The sequence below is a fragment of the Mobula birostris genome, chromosome 13, assembly GCF_030028105.1.
Source record: "Mobula birostris isolate sMobBir1 chromosome 13, sMobBir1.hap1, whole genome shotgun sequence".
NCBI lineage: Eukaryota > Metazoa > Chordata > Chondrichthyes > Myliobatiformes > Myliobatidae > Mobula > Mobula birostris.
This window is the reverse complement of record NC_092382.1, coordinates 9721529-9743372: the sequence shown is the minus strand read 5'-3', so window position 1 is coordinate 9743372 and position 21844 is coordinate 9721529. Positions and strand designations below refer to the sequence as shown.

The 21844-nt window shown below is 44.5% G+C and overlaps 1 protein-coding gene across 1 annotated transcript in view; it reads right to left on the bottom strand.

The window, feature by feature from the left end:
* Nucleotides 1–556: 556 nt before the first annotated feature.
* LOC140208329 (uncharacterized) overlaps nucleotides 557–21844 on the bottom strand; it is a 330302-nt gene continuing 309014 nt past the window's right edge. The window contains exons 4-8 of the mRNA XM_072276923.1: nucleotides 21042–21460; nucleotides 9771–9775; nucleotides 1944–2250; nucleotides 1535–1784; nucleotides 557–1450 (exon numbers count right to left, since the gene is read on the bottom strand). Coding sequence (XP_072133024.1) covers nucleotides 641–1450; nucleotides 1535–1784; nucleotides 1944–2250; nucleotides 9771–9775; nucleotides 21042–21460 — 1791 coding nt within the window. The 3' untranslated portion in view covers nucleotides 557–640. The remainder of the gene's footprint in view (nucleotides 1451–1534; nucleotides 1785–1943; nucleotides 2251–9770; nucleotides 9776–21041; nucleotides 21461–21844) is intronic.

Here is a 21844-nt window from a genome sequence, read left to right as displayed (position 1 = left end):
CCTACTCCTGCACCTATTGTCTATTGTGAACCCGGTAGTGTGTCAGAACTGCAACATGCTGTGAGGTTTCACTGTTAATGTAATGGCCTCTCTGTAATGTTTCACTGCTGAGGTAATGGTTTCTCTGTAGCAGCAATGTTTATGTTATGACTAGAGACAACAGGGTTTTGGAGTGCGGGGCTATCCAATGAGAGAAATGTTGTTCTTTCTTGTGAGTCTGGAAGAGAGATTTTTGTGGTCTTTTGCTGGGGAGAGATAAAAGACATGAATGGAGAGAGTGGGCCATTTTCCTTTATTTTTTCGTTACTAACCCTATAGTCAAAGTAAGAACTACAAAGCCCAATCGTTTAATCACATATTGTGTACTGTTTGTTATTTCAGGGTACTGATTTGTAACATCAACCCAAGCGCAGCATCCACCCAAACGAGATTTCTTAAGTTTGGCCGGGCTGGGGGGCTATCACCCCCTATATTAAGCTGCTAGCCGAAGCGAGAGTTACATAAGGTTAGATGCCTGAGCGAATTGCTTCACAAGTTCATAGCAGGTGAACGGCCTCTCCCCAGTGTGAACTCAATGATGGACATTTGGTGGCGATGGCTGAGAGAATCTCTTCCCAAAGTCTGAGCAGCAGATCGGCCTCTACCCAGTATGAACTCGCTGGTGTTTCTGTAGGTTGGATGACCGAGTGAATCTCTTCCCACACACTGAGCAGGTGAACGACCTCTCCCCAGTGTGAACACGCTGGTGTCTCTGTAGATGAGACAACTGAGTGAATCCCTTCCCACAGTCTGAGCAGGTGAATGGCCTTTCTCCAGTGTGAACTCGCTGGTGACTCAGTAGTTGAGAGGACGAAGTGAATCCCTTTCCACAGTCTGTGCAGGTGAACGGCCTCTCTCCAGTGTGAACTCGCTGATGTACCTTCAGTTGAGATGAGCAAGTGAATCCCTTTCCACAGTCTGAGCAAGTGAACGGCCTGTCCCCAGTGTGAACTCGCTGATGTACCTTCAGTTGAGATGAGCAAGTGAATCCCTTCCCACAGTCTGAGCAGGTGAACGGCCTCTCTCCAGTGTGAATTCGCTGATGTACCTTCAGTTCAGATGACTGAATGAATCCCTTCCCACAGTCTGAGCAGATGAACGGCCTCTCTCCAGTGTGAACTCTCTGATGTACCTTAAGTTGAGATGACGAGGTGAATCCCTTCCCACAGACTGAGCAGGTGAAAGGCCTCTCTCCAGTGTGAACTCGCTGATGTATCTTAAGTTGAGAGGACGAAGTGAATCCCTTTCCACAGTCTGAGCAGGTGAAAGGCCTCTCTCCAGTGTGAACTCGCTGATGTACCTTCAGTTCAGATGACTGAATGAATCCCTTCCCACAGTCTGAGCAGATGAACGGCCTCTCTCCAGTGTGAACTCGCTGATGTATCTTCAGTAGGGATGAGCAAGTGAATCCCTTCCCACAGACTGAGCAGGTGAATGGCCACTCCCCAGCATGAATTCGCCAGTGTCTCTCTAGGACAGATGACCGAGTGAATGCCTTCCCACAGTCTGAGCAGGTGAACGGCCTCTCTCCAGTGTGAACTGACTGATGTGTCAGTAGGTGGGATGACCGAGTGAATCCCTTCCCACACACTGAGCAAGTGAACGGCCTCTCTCCAGTGTGAACTCGCTGGTGTTTCTTCAGTTCAGATGACTGAGTGAATCCCTTCCCACAGTCTGAGCAGGTGAACAGCCTCTCCCCAGTGTGAACTCGCTGATGTACCTTCAGTTGGGCTGATCGAGTGAATCTTTTCCCACAGTCGGAGCAGGTGAACGGCCTCTCCCCAGTGTGAACAGACCTGTGTGCTTGTAGGTAGGATGATCGAGTGAATCCCTTCCCACACACTGAGCAGGTGAACGGCCTCTCCCCAGTGTGAACTTGCCTGTGTCTCTGTAAAACAGAGTACGAAGTGAATCCCTTCCCACAGTCTGAGCAGGTGAACGGCCTCTCCCCAGTGTGAACTCGCTGATGCACTTTCAGTTGGGATGAGCAAGCGAATCCCTTCCCGCAGTCTGAGCACGTGAATGCCCTCTCGCCGGTGTGAATTGACCGGTGTATCTGCAGGTTAAATGATTCAGTGAATCCCTTCCCACAGTCCGAGCAGGTGAACGGCCGCTCCCCGGTGTGAACTCGCTGATGTACCTTCAGTTTAGAGAAACAAGGGAATCCCTTCCCACAGTCTGAGCACGTGAACGGCTGCTCCCCAGTGTGAACTGACCAGTGTCTCAGTAGCTTATATGATTCAGTGAATCCCTTCCCACAGTCCAAGCAGGTGAACAGCCGGTCTCCAGTGTGAACTCGCTGGTGAGCCATTAGGTTAGATGACCGAGTGAATCCTTCCTTACAAATTCAGCAGATGACTAGCAATCTGCCCAGTGAGAACTAACTGGTGTGTCCACAGGTTGGAAGACTGACTGAATCCCTTCTCACACACAGAACAGGTGAATGACCTTGTCCCGGTGTGAACTTGCTGATGTACCTTCAGTTGAGATGACCGAGTGAGTCCCTCCCCACAGTCTCAGCAGGAAGGATGATCGAGTGAATCCCTTGCTCCACTTCTTAAGTATCTGGACAGAGACAGCAAAACTGTCGTGTTGTGTTCGAGATTCCCGTAGACAAATTCCTTGTCATTTTTAACCTGTAAAAATATTTACAAAATCCATCAATGGGTGTAGGACAATATTTCAGATGAGATCACTTGAGTTGTCAAGGTGTGATCTGGCATCACTCTGTTACAGTGAAGTTCCACACAAGGTGGAGAGAGAAATCATCTTCTAACTGGGCACAGTGCTGGTATCTGGAATGACCATCAAACTCTCTGATGCTCTTCCTGTCTCTATAAGAATGGGGCATTTCTGCCATCTCCAATCTGTGACCTGGCTCAGTTTGACTCTCTCCATTGGTATTATTCCCTGTTCGCACTTAGCTGCATGGGCGACTGGCCCCACAGGAACTGAAATACTCACACAAATAGCCGGCAGTGCATTCCACGCACCCGCCACTCTCTGGGTAAAAAACTTACCCCTGTCATCCCCTCGGTATCTGTTTCCAAGCACCTTAAAACTATGCCCCCTCGTGTTAGCCATTTCAGCCCTGGGAAAAAAAGCCTCTGGTTATCCACATGATCAATGCCCTCATCATCTTATACACCAAAAAAGGCTCTAAACATAAACAAGAAATTATACATTGCTTTGAGGATTTGTTGGAAGTATACAAAATTATGAGGGTACAGATAGGGTAAATGCAAGCATTTTTTTCCACTGAGGTTGGGTGAGATGACAACCAGATGTCATGGGTAAGTGGGAAAGGTGAAAATTTAACGGGAACATTTGGAAAAGCTCTTTACTGAAATGGTCGTGAGAGTGTGGAATGAGATGTCAGCACAAGTGGTGAATATGAGCTCAGTTTCACCATTTAAAAGAAATTTGTATGGGAGCCTGGATGGGAAGGGTATGGATGGCGATGGTCCCGGTGCAGGAGGTTGAGTGATCGATACATCCCAAAGAAGTGGAAGCATTGGAAACGCAGGAGGACACAACTGTGGATGAAATGAGAAGCCAAAGCCAACATAAAAGCTAAAGAGAGGGCAAACAAAAGAGCAAAAGCTATTGGGAAGCTTTTAGAAACCAACAGAAGACGACTAAAAAAAAGTTGGATGAGCTCAGGTGTGGAATTTTGATATTGTAGTCATTAATTAGTCTTGGTAGCGCCCAACAGTCTGAGGCATTTGGAGGAACAAAATATCTGGGGTCTCAATATCTCTTCAAATCCAAGGTTCTCTGCACCAGTTACCTTTCAACTTTTATTTTGACAGGTACATACAAACTAGACACCCTCAAAATTTCACTTCTGTAGGCCTCCCACTTACCAAGTACTCCTTTGCCAGAAAACAGCCTGTCCCAAACCACACTTGTCAGATCCTGTCTGATACCATCAAAATTGACCTTTCTCCAATTTAGAATCTCAACCTGTGGTGCACACCTCTCGTTTTCCGTATTTACTTTGATTCCCATGGCATTATGATCACTAATTTCTGTCACCAGCCCTGGAACATTTCCTAACAGCTCATCGCACACTTCTATGTCGGGAATTCTACGAACTGATAAAGGGCACATTTGGCAACCTCTACCCCCTTGACATCTTTTACAGTATGGGAGTCCCAGTCAATATATGGAAAGTTAAAATCACACCTTTGTTTCTTGGCATGGTCTGCAATCTCTCTACAAATTTGTTCCCCTAAATCCCTCAGACTGTTGGGTGCAACCAAGTCCCAGTAATGACTACAATATCATAATTCCCTGTCCTGAGCTCATCTGGATTTCCTATGATGCCTCTTGCATTGTGATATACACAGCTCAGCACATTCATCGCACCATGCTCAACCATTTGATTGCTGACTCTGAGGTCTGAACAACATCTGACTGGTGACAAGAAAACAGACGCTCCCTCATTGTCACAAAAACAAAGGAGCTGATAGTGGACGACGGGAGGAATGGAGACAGGCTAACCCCTATTGACATCAATGGATCTGGGGTTGAGAGGGTGAACAGCTTTAAATTCCTCAGCATAAACATCACCAAGGATCTCACATGGTCTGTACATACCGGCTGTGTTATGAAAAGAGCACAGCAGCACTTCTTTCACCTCAAAACGGTTGAAGAAGTTGGGGATGGGGCCCCAAATCCTAAGAACTTTCTGCAGGGACACAATTGAGAGCATCCTGACTGGCTGCATCACTGCCTGGTATGGGAACTGTACTTCCCTTAATCGCAGGAACCTGCAGAGTGTGGTGCGGACAGCCCAGCGCATCTGTAGATGTGAACTTCCCACTAATCAGGACATTTACAGAGACAGGGATGTAAAACGGGCCCAAACGATATTGGGGACCCAATTCACCACAACCACAAACTGTTCCTGCTGCTACCATCCAGGAAACGGTACCACAGCAAAAGGACCAACAGGCTCCGGGACATCATCTTCCACCAGGCCATCAGACTGATTAATTTATGCTGATACAATTGCATTTCTATGTTATATTGACTGTCCTATGTACAAACTATTTATTATAAATTACTATAAATTACAAATTGCACACTTAGACGGAGACATAACATAACGATCTCTACTCCTCATGTATATGAAGGACGTATGTAATAAAATCAATTCAATTCACCCTCTCCACTATCTGTTCTGTTAATGCTGGCTCCCATTCCCCCTACAACTCGCATGAGCAAGTCTTACCACTAGGATATTCGTCCCCTCTTGTTCTGTTCCCCTAACTAACGAATCTCCTATCACCCCCTTGACTTTCCTCTGCCAGGTAATCCCCCGCAAGTTTCTAAAGTGGTCCACCCGTTGTTGTGTTGGATAGCAATAACAGTACTCTGTGATTGCTATTTAAACTCATTCCCCTTCCTGCCTCTCACCCAGTTTCCTGTGTCCTGCACTTTGGGTGTAACTCACCTCTCTTCATGTCATATCTATTACGTCCTCCAACTCCTGGATGATCCAGAATTCTCCCATTTCAAGTTCCAATTCTGTAAAGTGCAGGGTTACAAGCTGCAGCTGGATGCACATCTTGTAGGTGAGGGCATCAGGGACACCGGATGTCTTCCCACCTTCCCACCAATGTCCCCTCTAATTTGTAATGACCAGTGTGCACATAAATCTTGTACTGTCCATTTTTTTTACACAGTGACAACATGTGCACAGTGAATTTTATATAGAGAGACAGTCATTTTAACAGCTAGCAAATCACTGTCGATAAGAACTTTGATGTCCTCTGGGTTTGATCGAGTTCATCTGCACTCTCACACAACCTATGCAGCAGGCCTGTAACGGGTAATGAAGGATTTTCTCACCAGAGCTTTTGCACATCATCCATATGTCACTTGCTTGCTAAATTATGCTTTAAAAAGTCAAGATTTCCAAATATCACTCCACTTCTTCCCACTTGCGAATTCTCCAGCAACTTTTTCATCACCACAATACACACAGGTGACACCAGTTTCTGTATTGTACACAAATATTTCCCCTGAACCCTCCCCCAGGTGACTGACGGTGGTGAACTCAGTGATGGCAATGCCAATGAACATGAAGGGAAGGGCAGTAGTCTGTCTCATTGGAGTCTGGCACATTTGTGATGTGAAAGCTACTTGTTGCCCAGGACAAAGGTGTTTGATATCATTATGTACCCAGAGAGAATGGGTCAAAACACGTCCCTGTCATTTGGAACCTGATCCTTTGATCGCTCTTTTCGGTATTTCTCGAGACTCTGACAAGCATTTGATCCTGGCTAAACGATGAACATTGTCTTTTCTCTCTCTTTCAGCTGGACGTGCAGTACTCCTTAAGTGGAGAGATGTAGTTCCCCCTACCCATGTTCGATGGCTCAGGGATATTATGTCTTGTTTGGATCTTGAAAAGATATTAATAGCAAAAGGATAGTGAGGGATAAAATTGATCCCTTAGAGAATCAGAGTGGATGGGTATGTGCGGAGCCGAAAGAGATGGGGGAGATTTTGAACAATTTCTTTTCTTCGGTATTCACCAAGGAGAAGGATATTGAATTGTGTAAGGTAAAGGAAACAAGAAGGGTAGTTATGGAAAGTATGATGATTAAAGAAGAGGAGGTACTGGTGCTTTTAAGGAATATAGAACTGGATAAGTTTCTGGGTCCAGACAGGATATTCCCTAGAATCCTTGAGGGAAGTTAGTGTGGAAATGACAGGGGCTCTGACAGAAATATTTCAAATGTCATTGGAAATGAGAATGGTGCTGGAGGATTGGCTTATTGCTCATGTTGTTCCATTGTTTAAAAAGGGTTCTAAGAGTAAACCTAGCAATTATCCGCCTGTGAGTTTGACGTTAGTGGTGGGGAAATTGATGGAAAGTATTCTTAGAGATGGTATATATAATTATCTGGATAGACAGGGTCTGATTAGGAACAGGTAACATGGATTTGTGCGTGGAAGGTCATGTTCGACAAATCTTATTGAACTTTTTGATGAGGTTACTAGGAAAGTTGATGAGGATAAAGCGGTGGATGTTGTCTATATGTACTTCAGTAAGGCCTTTGACAACGTTGCACATGGAAGGTTAGTTAAGAAGATTCAATCGTTAGGCATTAATATCGAAGTAGTAAAATGGATTCAGCAGTGGCTGGATGGGAGACGCCAGAGACGATAACTGTGTCTCAGATAGGAGGATGGTGTCTAGTGATGTGCCTCAGGGATCTGTACTGGGTCCAATGTTGTTTGTCATATATATTAATGATCTGGATGGTGAGGAGGTAAATTGGATTAGTAAGTATGCAGATGATACTAAGATAGGTGGAGTTGTGGATCATGAAGAAGGTTTTCAAAGCTTGCAGAGAGATTTAGGCCAGTTAGAAGAGTGGGCTGAAAGATGGCAGATGGAATTTAATGCTGATAAATGTAAGGTGTTACATTTTGGTAGGACTAATCAAAATAGGACATACATGGTAAATGGTAGGGCATTGAAGAATGCAGTAGAACAGAGGGATCTGGGAATAATGGTGCATAGTTCCCTGAAGGTGGAATCTCATGTGGATAGGGTGGTGAAGAAAGCTTTTGGTATGCTGGCCTTTATAAATCAGAGCATTGAGTATAGGAGTTGGGATGTAATGTTGAAATTGTATAAGGCATTGCTAAGGCCAAATTTAGAGTATTGTGTACAGTTCTGGTCACCGAATTATGGGAAAGGTGTCAATGAAATTGAGAGAGTAAAGAGAAGATTTACTAAAATGTTGCCTGGGTTTCATCTCCTAAGTTACAGAGAAAGGTTGAACAAGTTAGGTCTTTATTCTTTGGAACGTAGAAGGTTGAGCGGGGACTTGATAGAGGTGTTTAAAATTATGAGGGGAATAGATAGAGTTGATGTGGATAGGCTTTTTCCATTGAGATTGGAGGAGATTCAAACAAGAGGACATGAGTTGAGAGTTAAAGGGCAAAAGTTTAGGGGTAACATGAGGGGGAACTTCTTTACTCAGAGAGTGGTAGCTGTGTGGAACGAGCTTCCAGCAGAAGTGGTTGAGGCAGGTTCGATGTTGTCATTTAAAGTAAAATTGGACAGCTATATGGACAGGAAAAAAATGGAGGGTTAAGGGCTGAGTGCAGGTCAGCGGGACGAGGTGAGAATAAGAGTTCAGCACGGACTAGAAGGGCCGAGATGGCCTGATTCCGTGCTGTAATTGTTATAAGCGTATACGGTTACTATTCACTTTTTAATTCAGATATAAAGTTCCATAAGGTGTGGGGACCTTCTCTTGGATATTTTCATAATTCTCACCTAGATTGACAGGTGTATTTTTTTCTTCCCTTGATAGTCAGATCCTGCATTTCCAGCTTTCTTTGATTCTTTGTTTAGTTAGCAGGCTGCTTTTTTTATTATTCATTTCTCTTTTTCCTACAATATATAGATCTGGGGTGATAAAAGTTTATCTCAAATGTCCTTTTAAATATTTATACTTATAATGTAATGGTTGGCTTGGAGTTGGATCGTGGGAGGGTTGGGTGCTTTCCTTTCTAACTTTTCATTTTTAATATGGGTGACTTGCTCATTTGTTAAGATGTGTATTATTGCTATTTTTGTCTGTATTGCAATGATCCTTCTATTTACACTATTGATTTTTTTCTTCGACACTGTAGTTTGTAGAAAACTTAAAAAAAAATTAAAAAATCATGACCTCACGGGTAGAAAAGTCCAGAACAAGAGGGGGTGGAACAAGCAACAGACACAAAATGCTGGAGGAACTCAGCAGGCCAGGCAGCATCTATGGAAAAGAGTACTAATGCTGAGTTCCTCCAGCAATTTGTGTGTGTTGCTCGGATTTCCAGCATCTGCAGATTTTCTCTTGTTTGTGACTGGAGGCAGAACAAAGGTGATTTTCACAACAGCTGATGTAAAAGATTTTGTTCCCTTTCTCCGAGTTCCCGATCCTTGCATTTAGACAGCTGGAGCTCAGCTCTGTCTGAGAGACCCATCGGTTCCCATTCCCTCATCAGCCGGAAGCTCCCCGGGGCCCGTGTACGGATGGTGGGGCTGAGAGAGAGGGAAGAGAGCAGGCCTGTCCCGGGATTGCGGGTCACGGAGTCCGGAGTCACAGCATTGTCCCGAGATTCTCACTTACCTGCAGCCGTGATCCCGAGGCCTTTGTGTACTGCGCGCATGCGTGATATTCATCAACCTTCACGCCTGCGCATATGATCGATGCTTCAGCGCCGGCGAAATTTATAACGCAATGCTTTATGGGTAATCACGGTGCCATTAACAGTTTTTTCAAACACTGGTTCCATGTCCATATCTCAGTTTTTTAGTGTCTGTATAGAAAACTCAGCAGCTGTTTTAACGCAGAAAACGGCTCCAATAAACAATATACTCAATATCGAAGTGTATCTAATGCCAAAGTACAACCCTCTTACAAAGGCAGGTATAAAACACAAGAGATTCTGCAGTTGCTGGAAATACAGAGACGCACACACACAAAATGCTGGACGAACTCTGCTGTCCAGGCAGCAGCTCAGCAGAGGAGCACATAGTCTAGGAATTCTGAAGGAGCTCGGCCTACACGTTGTCTGTTTATTCCTCTCCACATTTGCTGCCTGATCTGCTGATTTCCTCCAGTGTTTTGCATTTTTTAAAAAATCAGTTTCCAAATGTTTCTGTTCTTTCATCTGCAGGCACATCTTTTTGGCCTGATTCCTCTTCCTACTCCTCCTCGTAAACTCTAGACTCCATATCTCTCTGGAGCCCCAAAGCACTGACTCATGCTGGCAACACTTTGGTTTCCGACTCTGCTCCATCGAAGATTCACTCACTAGTCTGCTGTCAGACTTTAGAGGCGCATTGCAACAGCCCAGCTGTCTGAGGCACAGTCCTTTGAAATGAGTGAAAATGTCCCAAAACGTTCAAAAGATCAGGGAAGAAGGAGTTTAACCGCCTTCGGCCGGACCCCTGGGGAACGTCAAAACCACAGTGAGTTCATCATCTTATTCAGTCTGGAGAAAATCATGCAGGAAATTCATGCAGGTGGAGAAGGTGATGAGAGCCATTGGTTGTGCGAATAGCCAGAGGCTTTTTCCCAGGACGGAAATTGCTAACACAAGGGGTAAGTTTAAAGTAAGTAGTTGCAAGGGAGATGTCAGTGGTAAGATTTTTTTACACAAAGAGTGGTGGGTGTGTGGAATGCACTGCCGGTGACAGTGGTAGAGGCGGATACAATAGGGTCCTTTAAGAGAACCTCAGATAGGTACATGGAGCTTCGGAAAATAGAGAGCTATGAGGTAGGGTAATTCTAGGCGTTTTCTAGAGTAGGTTACATGGTCGGCACAACATTGTGGGCCGAAGGGTCTGTAATGTCCTGTAGGTTTCTATGGTTCTATGACATTCAAGGGAAATCTCTTCTCCCATGGACTGGTGACTAGTTGCAATCTGTCATCACAGAGAGAGTGAGAGGGGGACGGCAGGGATGGATTAATAAAATACTGATATGGAACAGAAACATGGGCAGGGATCAGATGGGCCGAGTGGCCTCTCTAGTGTACAATGTGAGTGTGGTAGAGACAGTAAGCACCTAGGACACGGAATTTGATAGAGAACTGATTTATCTTTCACAGATCCACAATATTAAACACCAGTCTAGTTTAAGGCTAACATCAGCAGAACAGACTCCATCAATGCTCAGTGACCACTAGGCAGGGATCAGGCCGACCGAGCCCCAGGAATTCGCACTGCCCCTTTAGATATACTCCAGGGCACGAAGGAAGCCGTGCCCAGACTCGGGACAAGTTTACAGGTAACCAATCTGAAGAGGAACAAAGGTTCATGGATATTTACTTAGATACCTGCAAAGTCTCAGGGAGAATTAATTAGAAGCATCCATGGATAATTGCACCGTGATTGTCAACTATAGAAGACACAACTCTAACATATAAAAATCCCCAAAGCGCAACAACACATTTGAGTTACAATTCATAAAACTCAGAGAACTGACAAACAAAACAGCAAAGAAAAAAAAAGAGACCTGAGAATACTCTACCTCCGACACGAGGGTGCGACAAATCCCGTCCCACCATGGCCGCATCTGATGGCCCAGTACTGTCCGGAATGTCCTTTGGAATTCTGAATTAAGGACAGGATCCAAAATATTCCTCCCGAACTAGCAAGATGATCCTCGGTAGTGAGGGGCGGGGGGGGGTGGGGGGGGCGGTGGCGGTGTGGTGGCGCGGAGGGAAAGGCATGTGAGTCTTCCGATTCCGGGCCAAATAGGGACAAGGTAAAAGTTTAAATCCCGATAGGCGGGGTGAATTTTTAGAGAAGAAGGAGGATGTGATATATATGTTGCCGGGACAGTTTTCCTTGTGACTTTAAAGAGGCCGATAAAGCGAGGGGCTAGTTTTCGCGATTCAGGTTTGAGTGGACGAACAGAGACCCGCTAATCAATATTGAAAGAGGGGCCAAACCGCCTTTGTCTGTTGGCCTTGGCCTGCTGCCGGGCTGAACTTTCTTTCAGAATCCTTTGCCCTTGAGACACCTTTAAACAAATTATTCTGCGGAGGGCAACCCGACCTCTAATTCCTGATCAGGAGACAGAGTGAGGCAGAAACTCAATTTGACACTCGAAAGGGGTCATACCCAGTGATGAATGCTGAAGGGTGCTGTGGGCGAACTCGGCCAAGATTAAATGGTTACTCCGAGAGGAGAGAGGCAGAGAAGAACCTGCTCCAGGTCTTGATTCGTCTTCTCAGCCTGTCCATTAGTGTGAGGGTAGAAGCCTGAGGAATGACAGGAGGTAGCCCCAAGCAGCCTGCAATGTGCTTGACAGAGATTGGAGGTGAATCAGGACCTCGGTCCAAAACAACATCTGTGCGAAAACCTTCATATGAAAACTTGTCTGTGAGAAGTTGTGCGTCTATCAGGAGAATGGGAGTTTATTTCGAAGAATGTATCTACAGGCCTTGAAGAACTTATAGAACACAACTAAAATAGTGGTAAAGGAATGTGATGGGGACAGGCAGATAATGATATCTACAGAATGGTGAGACCGCGGAGTGAAGATATGGGTAGATCTTGTAGAGAAACTCGGCTCATCCCAAAACCCCCTGCATTTACCAGGCCCGGATGGTTTCGTTCAGAAACGTTGACAAATTGTTTTTCCTTTCAGATTGTGCCTGACCCAGTCCTCCAAGAGATGTCAGCTGCTATAGAAATCTTGGCATTTGCCTGGATGTTGCGTCCGGCAGCAGGTCCAGTACTTTAGGAAGTACACGGAAGTCAGCCTGGATACTTGAGAAGCGGAGTTTACCCTGAGTACAAACACAGTTCAGGTCTGATTTTACCAACAACTTAAAACATTTGAGTTGGTGTAAATAAGACGACCTGCTGGTGGAGGCTTTGTGGTCTGAGAGGGAGAGACTGACGGTGACTGGAACATCAGGACATGTCTCACAGAGAACCAGTGGCTGTGATTTGGATGGAGCTCTCTCATACTCTGATGGAGATGGGTTTACCAGGACCCTACAAAGGTAACTGCGTACACAGATGACGGGCGATTTATGTGTAGATATCGAAACGATACAAGAAACAAAGTTAACGAGATGGTCCAAGTGATAGTCAGCGCGAAGAAGGTAAGACCATGAGATACAGGCGCAGAGTTACTCCATTTGGCCATCGAGTCTGCTCCACCATTTCATCATGGCTGATCCAATTTTCCTTTCAGCACCAATCTCTTCCCTTCTCCCCGTATCCCTTCCTGCCCCGAACAATGAAAAATCTATCACTTGCTGCCTTGAATATCCCTAAAAACATGGCCTCCGCAGCGGCGACTGGCAAAGATTTCCACAAACGCACCGCTCTCTATCTAAAAAAAAATCCATCCTCTTTACCGGACTTGAAGGGCGGTCCTCTATTCTGAGGTTGTGTCCTCTGATCCTGGACTCTCTCCCCGGAGAAAACATCCTTTCCGCATCCACTCTGTCAAGGCCTTTCACCATTCGATAGGTTTCAATGAGGTCACCCTTATTCTTCTGAATTCCAGTCAGTACAGGCTCAGAGCCGTCCAATGCTTGTCATAGGACAAGACGTTCAATCCTGGAATCATTTTCGTGAATGAAACCCTTTTTAGCTTCAACACGTCTTTTCAGGGTAATGTGCCCAAAACTGCTCACAATACTCCAACTGAGGCCTTGCCAGTGCTGCGGAAAGTCTCGGCATTAAACTAGGTGGATCAGTGACCTCCTCCTGTATCGTTAACTGAGTCAATTCACTGATGTCAGGGCTGACCAAAGTGTGATCACCTCTCTTTCTCTCCCTTTTCCCATTCGGAATTAGATAAACCTCACTTCTTATCGCCTTAGTAACATAGAAACATAGAAATCATACAGCACAATTCAGGCCCTTCGGCCCACAAGGCTGTAACGAACATGTCCCTACCTGAGAATTACCTAGTCATCTATTCGGCCCACAAGGCTGTAACGAACATGTCCCTACCTGAGAATTACCCATAGTCATCTATTCTTCTGAGCTCCATGTATCCATCCAGGAGTCCCTATCATTTCCGCCTCCACCACAGCTGCCGGCAGCCAATTCCACGCGCTCACCACCCTCTGCGGAAAAGAATCTTACCCCTGATATCTCCTTTGTACCTACTTCCAAGCCCCTTAAGATAATGCCCTCTCGTGTTCAGTCCTGGGAAAAAGCCTCTGACTGTCCACATGATCAATGCCTCTCATTATCTTTCAACCAATTTAAATTCAATCTAACACAACCCTCCCGCATCCGAATCAGAACCAGGTTTCATATCACAGGCATTTGTCGTGAAATTTGTTAACTTTTCGGTAGCAGTAAAATGAAATACAGGATAAATAAATATAGAGGGGAAAAAAACTGAGTTACAGGTGGCGGAGGGAAAGAAGCTGTTCCTGAATCGCTGAGCGTGAGCTCCCTCCCGATGGTAACACTGTGCAGCGCGCATGTCCTATTGGTGGGCAACTTGAATGATGGACGCCCCTGTTACAAGGATCATCCCTTGTAATAATGATCAGAGAGGTACAGAGAATCTGTATTTACGAACAAGTAAATTTTATTATTTCAACTATAAAGCATGTAGGTTCACACGCTATCTACCTGTGTGCATTCTACTAGGACCCCTGACACTCCATGAACAGTCAATGAAGAGAAAAGGTATCACCCGGGAAAGGATTCTACGGCTGGCCTCGTGATCCCAATCTCCACGTGTCCGTGGGGTCCTCCCTATTCACGATGGTTGGTCTCTGGCTGCTGGAGAGTTATCGCCCCTGTCTATTTGGAGCTCCTGAGTCTTATACTGCCCCTCACAAACTGAACCACTGGATCTCTGTCCTGACCTACCTGGGTCACCTTCTCACTGCTCATTGTACAGGGCAACAGCCAACGTTGTTTCATGGCTCCGCCCACCCCAGCCTTGTGTATTTGGGTCTTTACATCCAGTTTAATGAGGCAGCCCAGGCAGACAGAGGCAACCAAACGAGGCTACAGATTGCTTGTTTGGTAGGTCCGGCATTTTGCATAATCAGTATCCACTCCTCTGAGAACGGTCTCAGGTTTATTGTTCTGATTAGATTGTCCCGGAGTCAGGAGTCAGTACAGAGTCCACGCCCTTTACATAACAAACGTATGCTTGTTTAGGAATGGTCTCAGGATTAGCAGATGATCACCTGAAGCTTCCTGTGTCTGCATTCACCCTGTGTCTTTCTCGGGTCAGCTGTCGTCTGAATGCTCCAGGGTGGATGCTCTGATTAGATTATCCAAGAGCAAGAGTCAATTCAGAGTCCACGAAATGGGGGGAGACAGAGAGAACTGGTTTGTCTGCTTCCCCTGTCCTTGATCAGACTGTAGTTTCCTCTGGACAACAGGGTGTTTTATGAGCCCTGCCATGCGTCATGGACAGTGTCTTTCTCGGGTCAGCTCCAGGGTGGATGGTGGAGGGTTTTACAGAGATGGCGAGTGCTGTCGGGGTTGGAGAGGTTTACAGAAATGGGGAGTGATGTAGGGGTTGGGAGGGTTTTCTTTATTTAATGTTATTTTTTATTTGGATAAGGTATTTTAAGTATTACACAAACTTGTTTTTACATATAAAACCTTTTCCATGTTTATATATATATAAATCTATATATATTTATATATTCACAAGTACACACTGAGATGATATAAAAATAATTAGGCACTTAAATAGATATTTACGTGCAGTTGTAATTCCACTCTATTAAACTAAATAATAATAATAGTTGTTAAAATAGTAATAATAGTGTATGAATAATAATCTCCATGTATCTCTTCTGGTCCATTTCTTTCTGGTTCAAAATATTGTGTGTAACCCCATGTAGCTTCCTTCGTAGGTGTTAATGTTTGTTCCTACCCACAAACATACTTATCCAATCTCTGTGTACTTATTTACTTCATTTCATCATATTTTTTCTCAAATCTTTTTCTTTGCTTGTGTTAATTCCTCATTTTCCAGAAATAGAACAGTGAACATTCGAACCAAGGGAGCTTACGTTAACACTATTACTATGTTGATAGGGAAGGCAGTCTAAACCATTAGGAGAGTCATCTAAAAGTCTGCTCGCTTTGGGGTTATAAATTCAATCCATTTATTCCAAATATGATAATTATTTTCTTTTTGAATTCTTTTTGAAGGTACCTAAAAAAGTGATTGTGTTCCAGGCCATGTTTGTCCTACAGGGATTGAAAACTTCGTAATACTTTAGTGTGTGAATGAGATGTAGGTTGTAAGACCTTTCTCTATCCATAGTTCAAATCTTTTATCTCCTCTGCTGGGAAGGAATGTGGTATCATCAGCACACCATCTGAAAAGCTTTAACATGTTATAGATTCCACATGAATTAGCCACCTTTTGCCATACTTTTAGTGTGACATTTATCCAGGTATTTTTAATCTTTTCCGATTGGGCCATCAATCCTTTGCCCGCAATTGAGGCCTGTAGAGGAAAACTGTCAATCAATCCAAATTCTATTTCCTTCCACCTAGTCTTCTATCCCTTATTACACCAATATAACAGAGGGGTTATCTGTGAAGCATAAAAATAATTTCTCAAGCAAGGAAGTGCTATACCTCCTCCTTCCTTTCCTAACTGGAAGGTGTTAAATCCGATTCTAGGTTTCTTTCCTTGCGAAATAAGGCGGGAAATCCTTTTGTCCCATTTCCTGAATTGATTATCGTCTACCTCCACAGGTAAAGTCCGGAAAAGGTAAAGTAAGTGAGGGAGAATATTCATTTTTATGGTAATTATCCTTGAATTTAAACTTAAAAAGGGGATAAGATTCCATCTATGTGGAAGGGTTTTCACAGATGGCCCGGGCTGTTTGGAAGCTTCTTGACCACTCTGGAAATGTTCTTTACTGGTAGTACCAAAATGGCATTGTTGTCTGTGACAAACGAAACCCGTATTGTATCGGAGTGTTTTGCTAATAATGTTCGTGCATCACTATGCTACATGAACCTGAGTCCCTGGCTGTAGACCGCAGTCCCTACACTGCATTCCATCTGCCACTTCATTGTCTGTTCTCCAAACCTGTCCGAGTCCTTCATTAGACACCCGCTTTACTCTAAGGTAGAATTGATGGTTTGGTGACCAGCTTTGCCCGGCACCTATCTTCGTATTAACTGCAAAGCTGGTCACCAAGCCATCAATTCTGTCATCCAGATCGTTGATATCTAACACGAAAAAAAGCGGTCTCAATACTGATCCCAGCGGAATGTCATTGTTTACTAGCAGCAAACAGAATAGGCTCGCATTGTTCTGAGTCTTTGCCTGCTGCCAGTAAACCACTCTTCGATTGATTGTAGTATCTTTCCTGTAATACCATGAGCTGTGACCTTGTTCAGCAGGCTCATGGGAGCAAGACCTTGTTAAAGACCATCTGGAAATCCAAGCAAACAACATCCACTGCCTCTCCTTTGTCTATCCTGCCTGTTATTTCATCAAAGAGTTCCAACAGATTTCCGAGACAAGATTTTCCCTCCAGGAAACCATGAGGAATTTGGCCTACTTTATCGTGTGCCAAGTACCCCAAAAAATCATCCTTAATGGACTCCAACCACTGACGTCAGAAACTGTCATATAATATCCTTTCTTCTGCTTCCCTCCCTTCTTAAAGAATGGAATGACATTTGCAACTTTCTAGCTCGCCAGAACCATTCCCAAGTCTAGTGATTTTTGAAAGGTCATGACCCATTCTTTAAGATAAACACGAGGGGGAACTTTTTCCCTCAGAGCTGGTGAGAATGTGGAACGGGCTGCCAGAGCAAGTGGCAGGGGCGATTTCAACATTTAAGCAAAGTTTGGATGGGTGCATGGATGGAAGGGAATGGAGGTTGCTGGATGAATACTTTGGCACAGACTAGATTGTCATGTTCTATGACTTTAATGCCTTCACAATCTCTTCACCTACCATTTTCTGAACACTGGGGTGTACACTGTCTGGTCCAGGAGTTTTACCTACCTCCAGGCCTTTCAGCTTCCAAAGCAAATTTTCTCCTTAGTAATAGTATATATACCCACTTCTACCCCGATACACTTGAAGTATTGGCATTTGGGGGGTGGAGATGAAGTGAGAGAAACAAATGTAAGGGGGATGGGGAATTAAGCAAAATATCTCCTAAGAACATATTTTCCTTTCATTTCATTTTTTAAATCTTTTTATTGATATATGATCTTCTACAACTATAAAATGCAAAAGTTCAACAAATTAGTATATATAATTAATAAAGCTGAAGAAAAAAGCTTGTATATGCTAATGAAAAAAAACTTAGAAAAAGGGAAAAAGAGAACCCCAACTAATGAAAAAAATACCCACGAACTACTAAAAAAACATTAGGAACCAACACCCGGAGCATCACGTCTTGCAATTATATATAAAAGATTCTTTTTAAAACAACAGCAACAACTGCCAAATCACATTTATATAACATAAAATTGGAAGGAAACTATATAAATAAATTCATATTAAATGATAATATTTGGCAAAGGAGCCCCACTTTCTCTCAAAATCGAATCGGGGATCAAAATATCTTCCTTAACGAAACTTATTATTTCGGAAAAATATCTTGGTCCCATTCTGAAATGGAACTTTACAAAGAAAAATAAGAGCGGAAAAGACAAATTTAGAAAACAGTATCTGCACTGAAACAGACTTGGATCAACACTACCTAGGACAGAAGGAGGACGAGGAATTACAGACATTAAAAACTTACACAACAGTCAGATAAAACTCCTAAATATATATTTTCTTCTAAAATAAGCAGGATTCAGCACTCCATGCAAGCATAAGCAATTGTGATGGAAGTACACACCAGAAAACTTAAATGAGAGGCCTACTCAGAAAAATGAATCACCAGTATTGAAGAAAATGTTAACCAGTGGAATGATTATGACCCTCCATGGAAGACACCCCAGTGATCTGAGCAGATAAGATGTTCGTCAAGGAAGCATCGAACGCCCGACTCTGAGTGGAAGACGTTTTCACAGAAAGAGAGGTTCCTTGCAGAAATACAGGACAGAGTGGTTAACGTAAAAATTAACAAAGATACATAAAAGAGTAACAAACAAGGTGATGAATGCAGAAAATGCCAAGACATACCAGACACAGTCCGACACTTTCCAGAATCCTGCAGCAGTTTAACTCAATCTGATTACTTACAAAGGTACAATCAAGTGGCAAATATCATTCACCAAAATCTTGCTTCAAGTGTCATAATGGGGGGCGCTGGGAACGGTCCCAAAAGCACGACACAGGCACTGAAGTACGAGGGAACAGGAATGGACAAAACTAAATGACGGGACAGGACGCAGACTAGGAGTAGGCACAGGAACGCAGATGATCAATACACTTTTGCAGATAAGACAATCCTTAAAACCATCGGGATGTTACAGGATAAACAAGCAGGAACAACTCCCTCAATTGATAAAACCATTTCAAAACACACATGTGCCTCGATCAATGGAGCACCTCACCACAGGCATTGTTTGTGTCATCAGTCAGACAACGGAATTATTTTCTCTGTCAATCAGCTTCCAAATGTTGCTACTCTGTCATTTGTTGCCACACCCCGCTGCTGATTTCCTTCTCCTCATCATACGTTCTTACCCTGACCATCGTCCAAAGCCCCAAACTCTGCCCTGTGCGGACCCGCCTCTGGTTTCTGACCCTGCTCCGTTGAATATCCAACTGATGGTTTCCCATTCTGCTTTCAGTCTTTAGAGGACAGTGGTGTTTTCTAACAACCCTTCAGAAGCAGGGAAAATGACCCACATGTGGAAATGAGCCCTGAATAAGGAGGTTAACTCCCAATGTCATTCTTCCTCAGCCCAGAGATTAGAGGGGCGATGAACATGTCAGACAGAACTGCAGTCAGCTCGACTTCTTCAGTCTGCAGAAAATTCAAGGGAAACCTCTTCACCCACAGAGTGGTGACTGTTTGGAACCCATCTCCACAGGGAGAGCGAAAGGGGAACAGGGGAGGATTTAAAAAGGACTATCGTGAAACTGAATTACTGGCAGGGTCCAGACGGCCCGAGTTGACTCTCTATTGTACACTGGTTGTGTTATAAATTTACTAAGTACCAGAGACAGAGTTTAAAATAGAACTGATTTATTTGTCTCCGATACAGAATATTAAACTCCAGTCCCATTAAAACTCCTCCCATGCCCAGTGACCAGGGTGCAGAACTGGGTGTGGTGATAATTGCAGAGTTCAGCACCGACTGTCATTGTCGAAATTGCATTCAGCAACGGTGATGGACAAATATCCAGCATGCAGCTTATTCAAACTTTCTCTCCAGTGTGAACCCGGTAATGTATCCCAGTGTAATATGTTGTAAGGTTTCACTGCTCATGTAACGGCCTCTGTGCAATGTTTCACTGCTGAGGTAATGGTTTCTCTGTAGCAGCAATGTTTAGATTAGGAATAGAGATAACAGGGATTTGGAGTGCGGGGCTATCCAATGACAGAAATGTTCATCCTTGTGAGTCTGGAAGGGAGATTTTCGTGGTCTTTTGCTGGGGAGAGATGAGAAGACGTGAATGGAGAGAGTGGGCCATTTTTCTTCTTTTTTTGTTTACTTCACGAACCATACAGTCAAAATAAGAGTTATAAAGCTCAATTGTTTAATCGCATACTGTGTACTGTTTGTTATTTCAGGGTACTGATTTGTAACAGGGGACACATTGCGCAGCATCCACCCAAACGAGATTTCTTAAGTTTGGCCGGGCTGCGGTGCTATCACCCCCTATATTAAGCTGCTAGCCGACTCAAAGTTTACATAAGGTTAGATGACTGAGTGAATCGCTTTTCACATTCAGAGCAGAAGAACAGCAACTCCCCAGTGTGAACTTGGTAGTGTGTCATAAATATAGATAACTGAATGAATCCTTTACCACATTCAAAGCAGGTGAACTGCCTCTCCCCTGTGTGAATTCAATGATGCACATTTGGCTCATTTGGCTGACAGAATCTCTTCCCAAAGTCTAAGCAGGTGATCAGCCTCTACCCTGTGTGAACTGACCAGTGTCCTTGTAGGTTGGATGACTGAATGAATCCTTTCCCACAGTCTGAGCAGGTGGACGGTGTCTCCCCAGTGTGAACTCGCTGATGTACTTTCAGATTGGATGACGAAATGAATCCCTTCCCACAGACTGAGCAGGTAAATGGCCTCTCCCCAGTGTGGACTCGCTGATGTTCCTTCAGTTGAGATAATTTAATGAATCCTTTCCCACAGACTGAGCAGGTGAACGGCCAATTCCCTGTGTGGGCTGCGTGGTGTGTCAGTAGGTGAAATGACTGATTGAATCCCTTCCCGCAGACTGAGCAGGTGAACGGCCTCTCCCCAGTGTGGACTCGCTGATGTACCTTCAGTTGAGATGAATTAATGAATCCTTTCCCACAGACTGAGCAGGTGATTGGCCACTTCCCGGTATGAACTGACTGGTGTCTCAGTAGTTGAGATAACAAAGTGAATCCCTTCCCACAGTCTGAACAGGTGAACGGCCGCTCCCCTGTGTGAACTCGCTGATGTACCTTCAGATTGGATGACGAAATGAATCCCTTCCCACAGTCTGAGCAGGTGAACGGCCTCTCCCCAGTGTGAACTCGCTGATGTACCTTAAGTTGAGATGACGAAGTGAATCGTTTCCCACAGTCTGAGCAGTTGAACAGCCTCACCCCAGTGTGAACTCGCTGATGTACCTTCAGATCGGATGACTGAATGAATCCCTTCCCACAGTCTGAGCAGGTGAACGGCCTCTCCCCAGTGTGAACTCGCTGATGTACCTTTAGCTTAGATGAACAAGTGAATCCCTTCCCACAGTCCGAGCAGCTGAACGGCCGCTCCCCGATGTGAACTCGCTGGTGAGCCATTAGGTCAGATGACTGAGTGAATCCTTCCCCACAAATTCAGCAGATGACCAGCCTCTGCCCAGTGCAAACTGACTGGTGTGTCCACAGGTGGGATGACCGACTGAATCACCTCTCACCCACAGAACAGGGGAATGGCCTTGTCCCAGTGTGAACTTGCAGGTGTACCTTAATGAGATGACCTTGAATCCCCACAGTCTGAAAAGGTGAACGGCCTCTCCCCTGTGTAAACTGACAGGCATGCCAGTCGGTCAGATGATCGAGTGAATCCTCCCCACTGTCTGAGTAGGAAGGATGATCGAGTGAATCTCTTGCTCCACTTCTTATACACGTGGACAGAGACAGCAAAGCTGGCTTGTTGTTTTCAAGATTCCC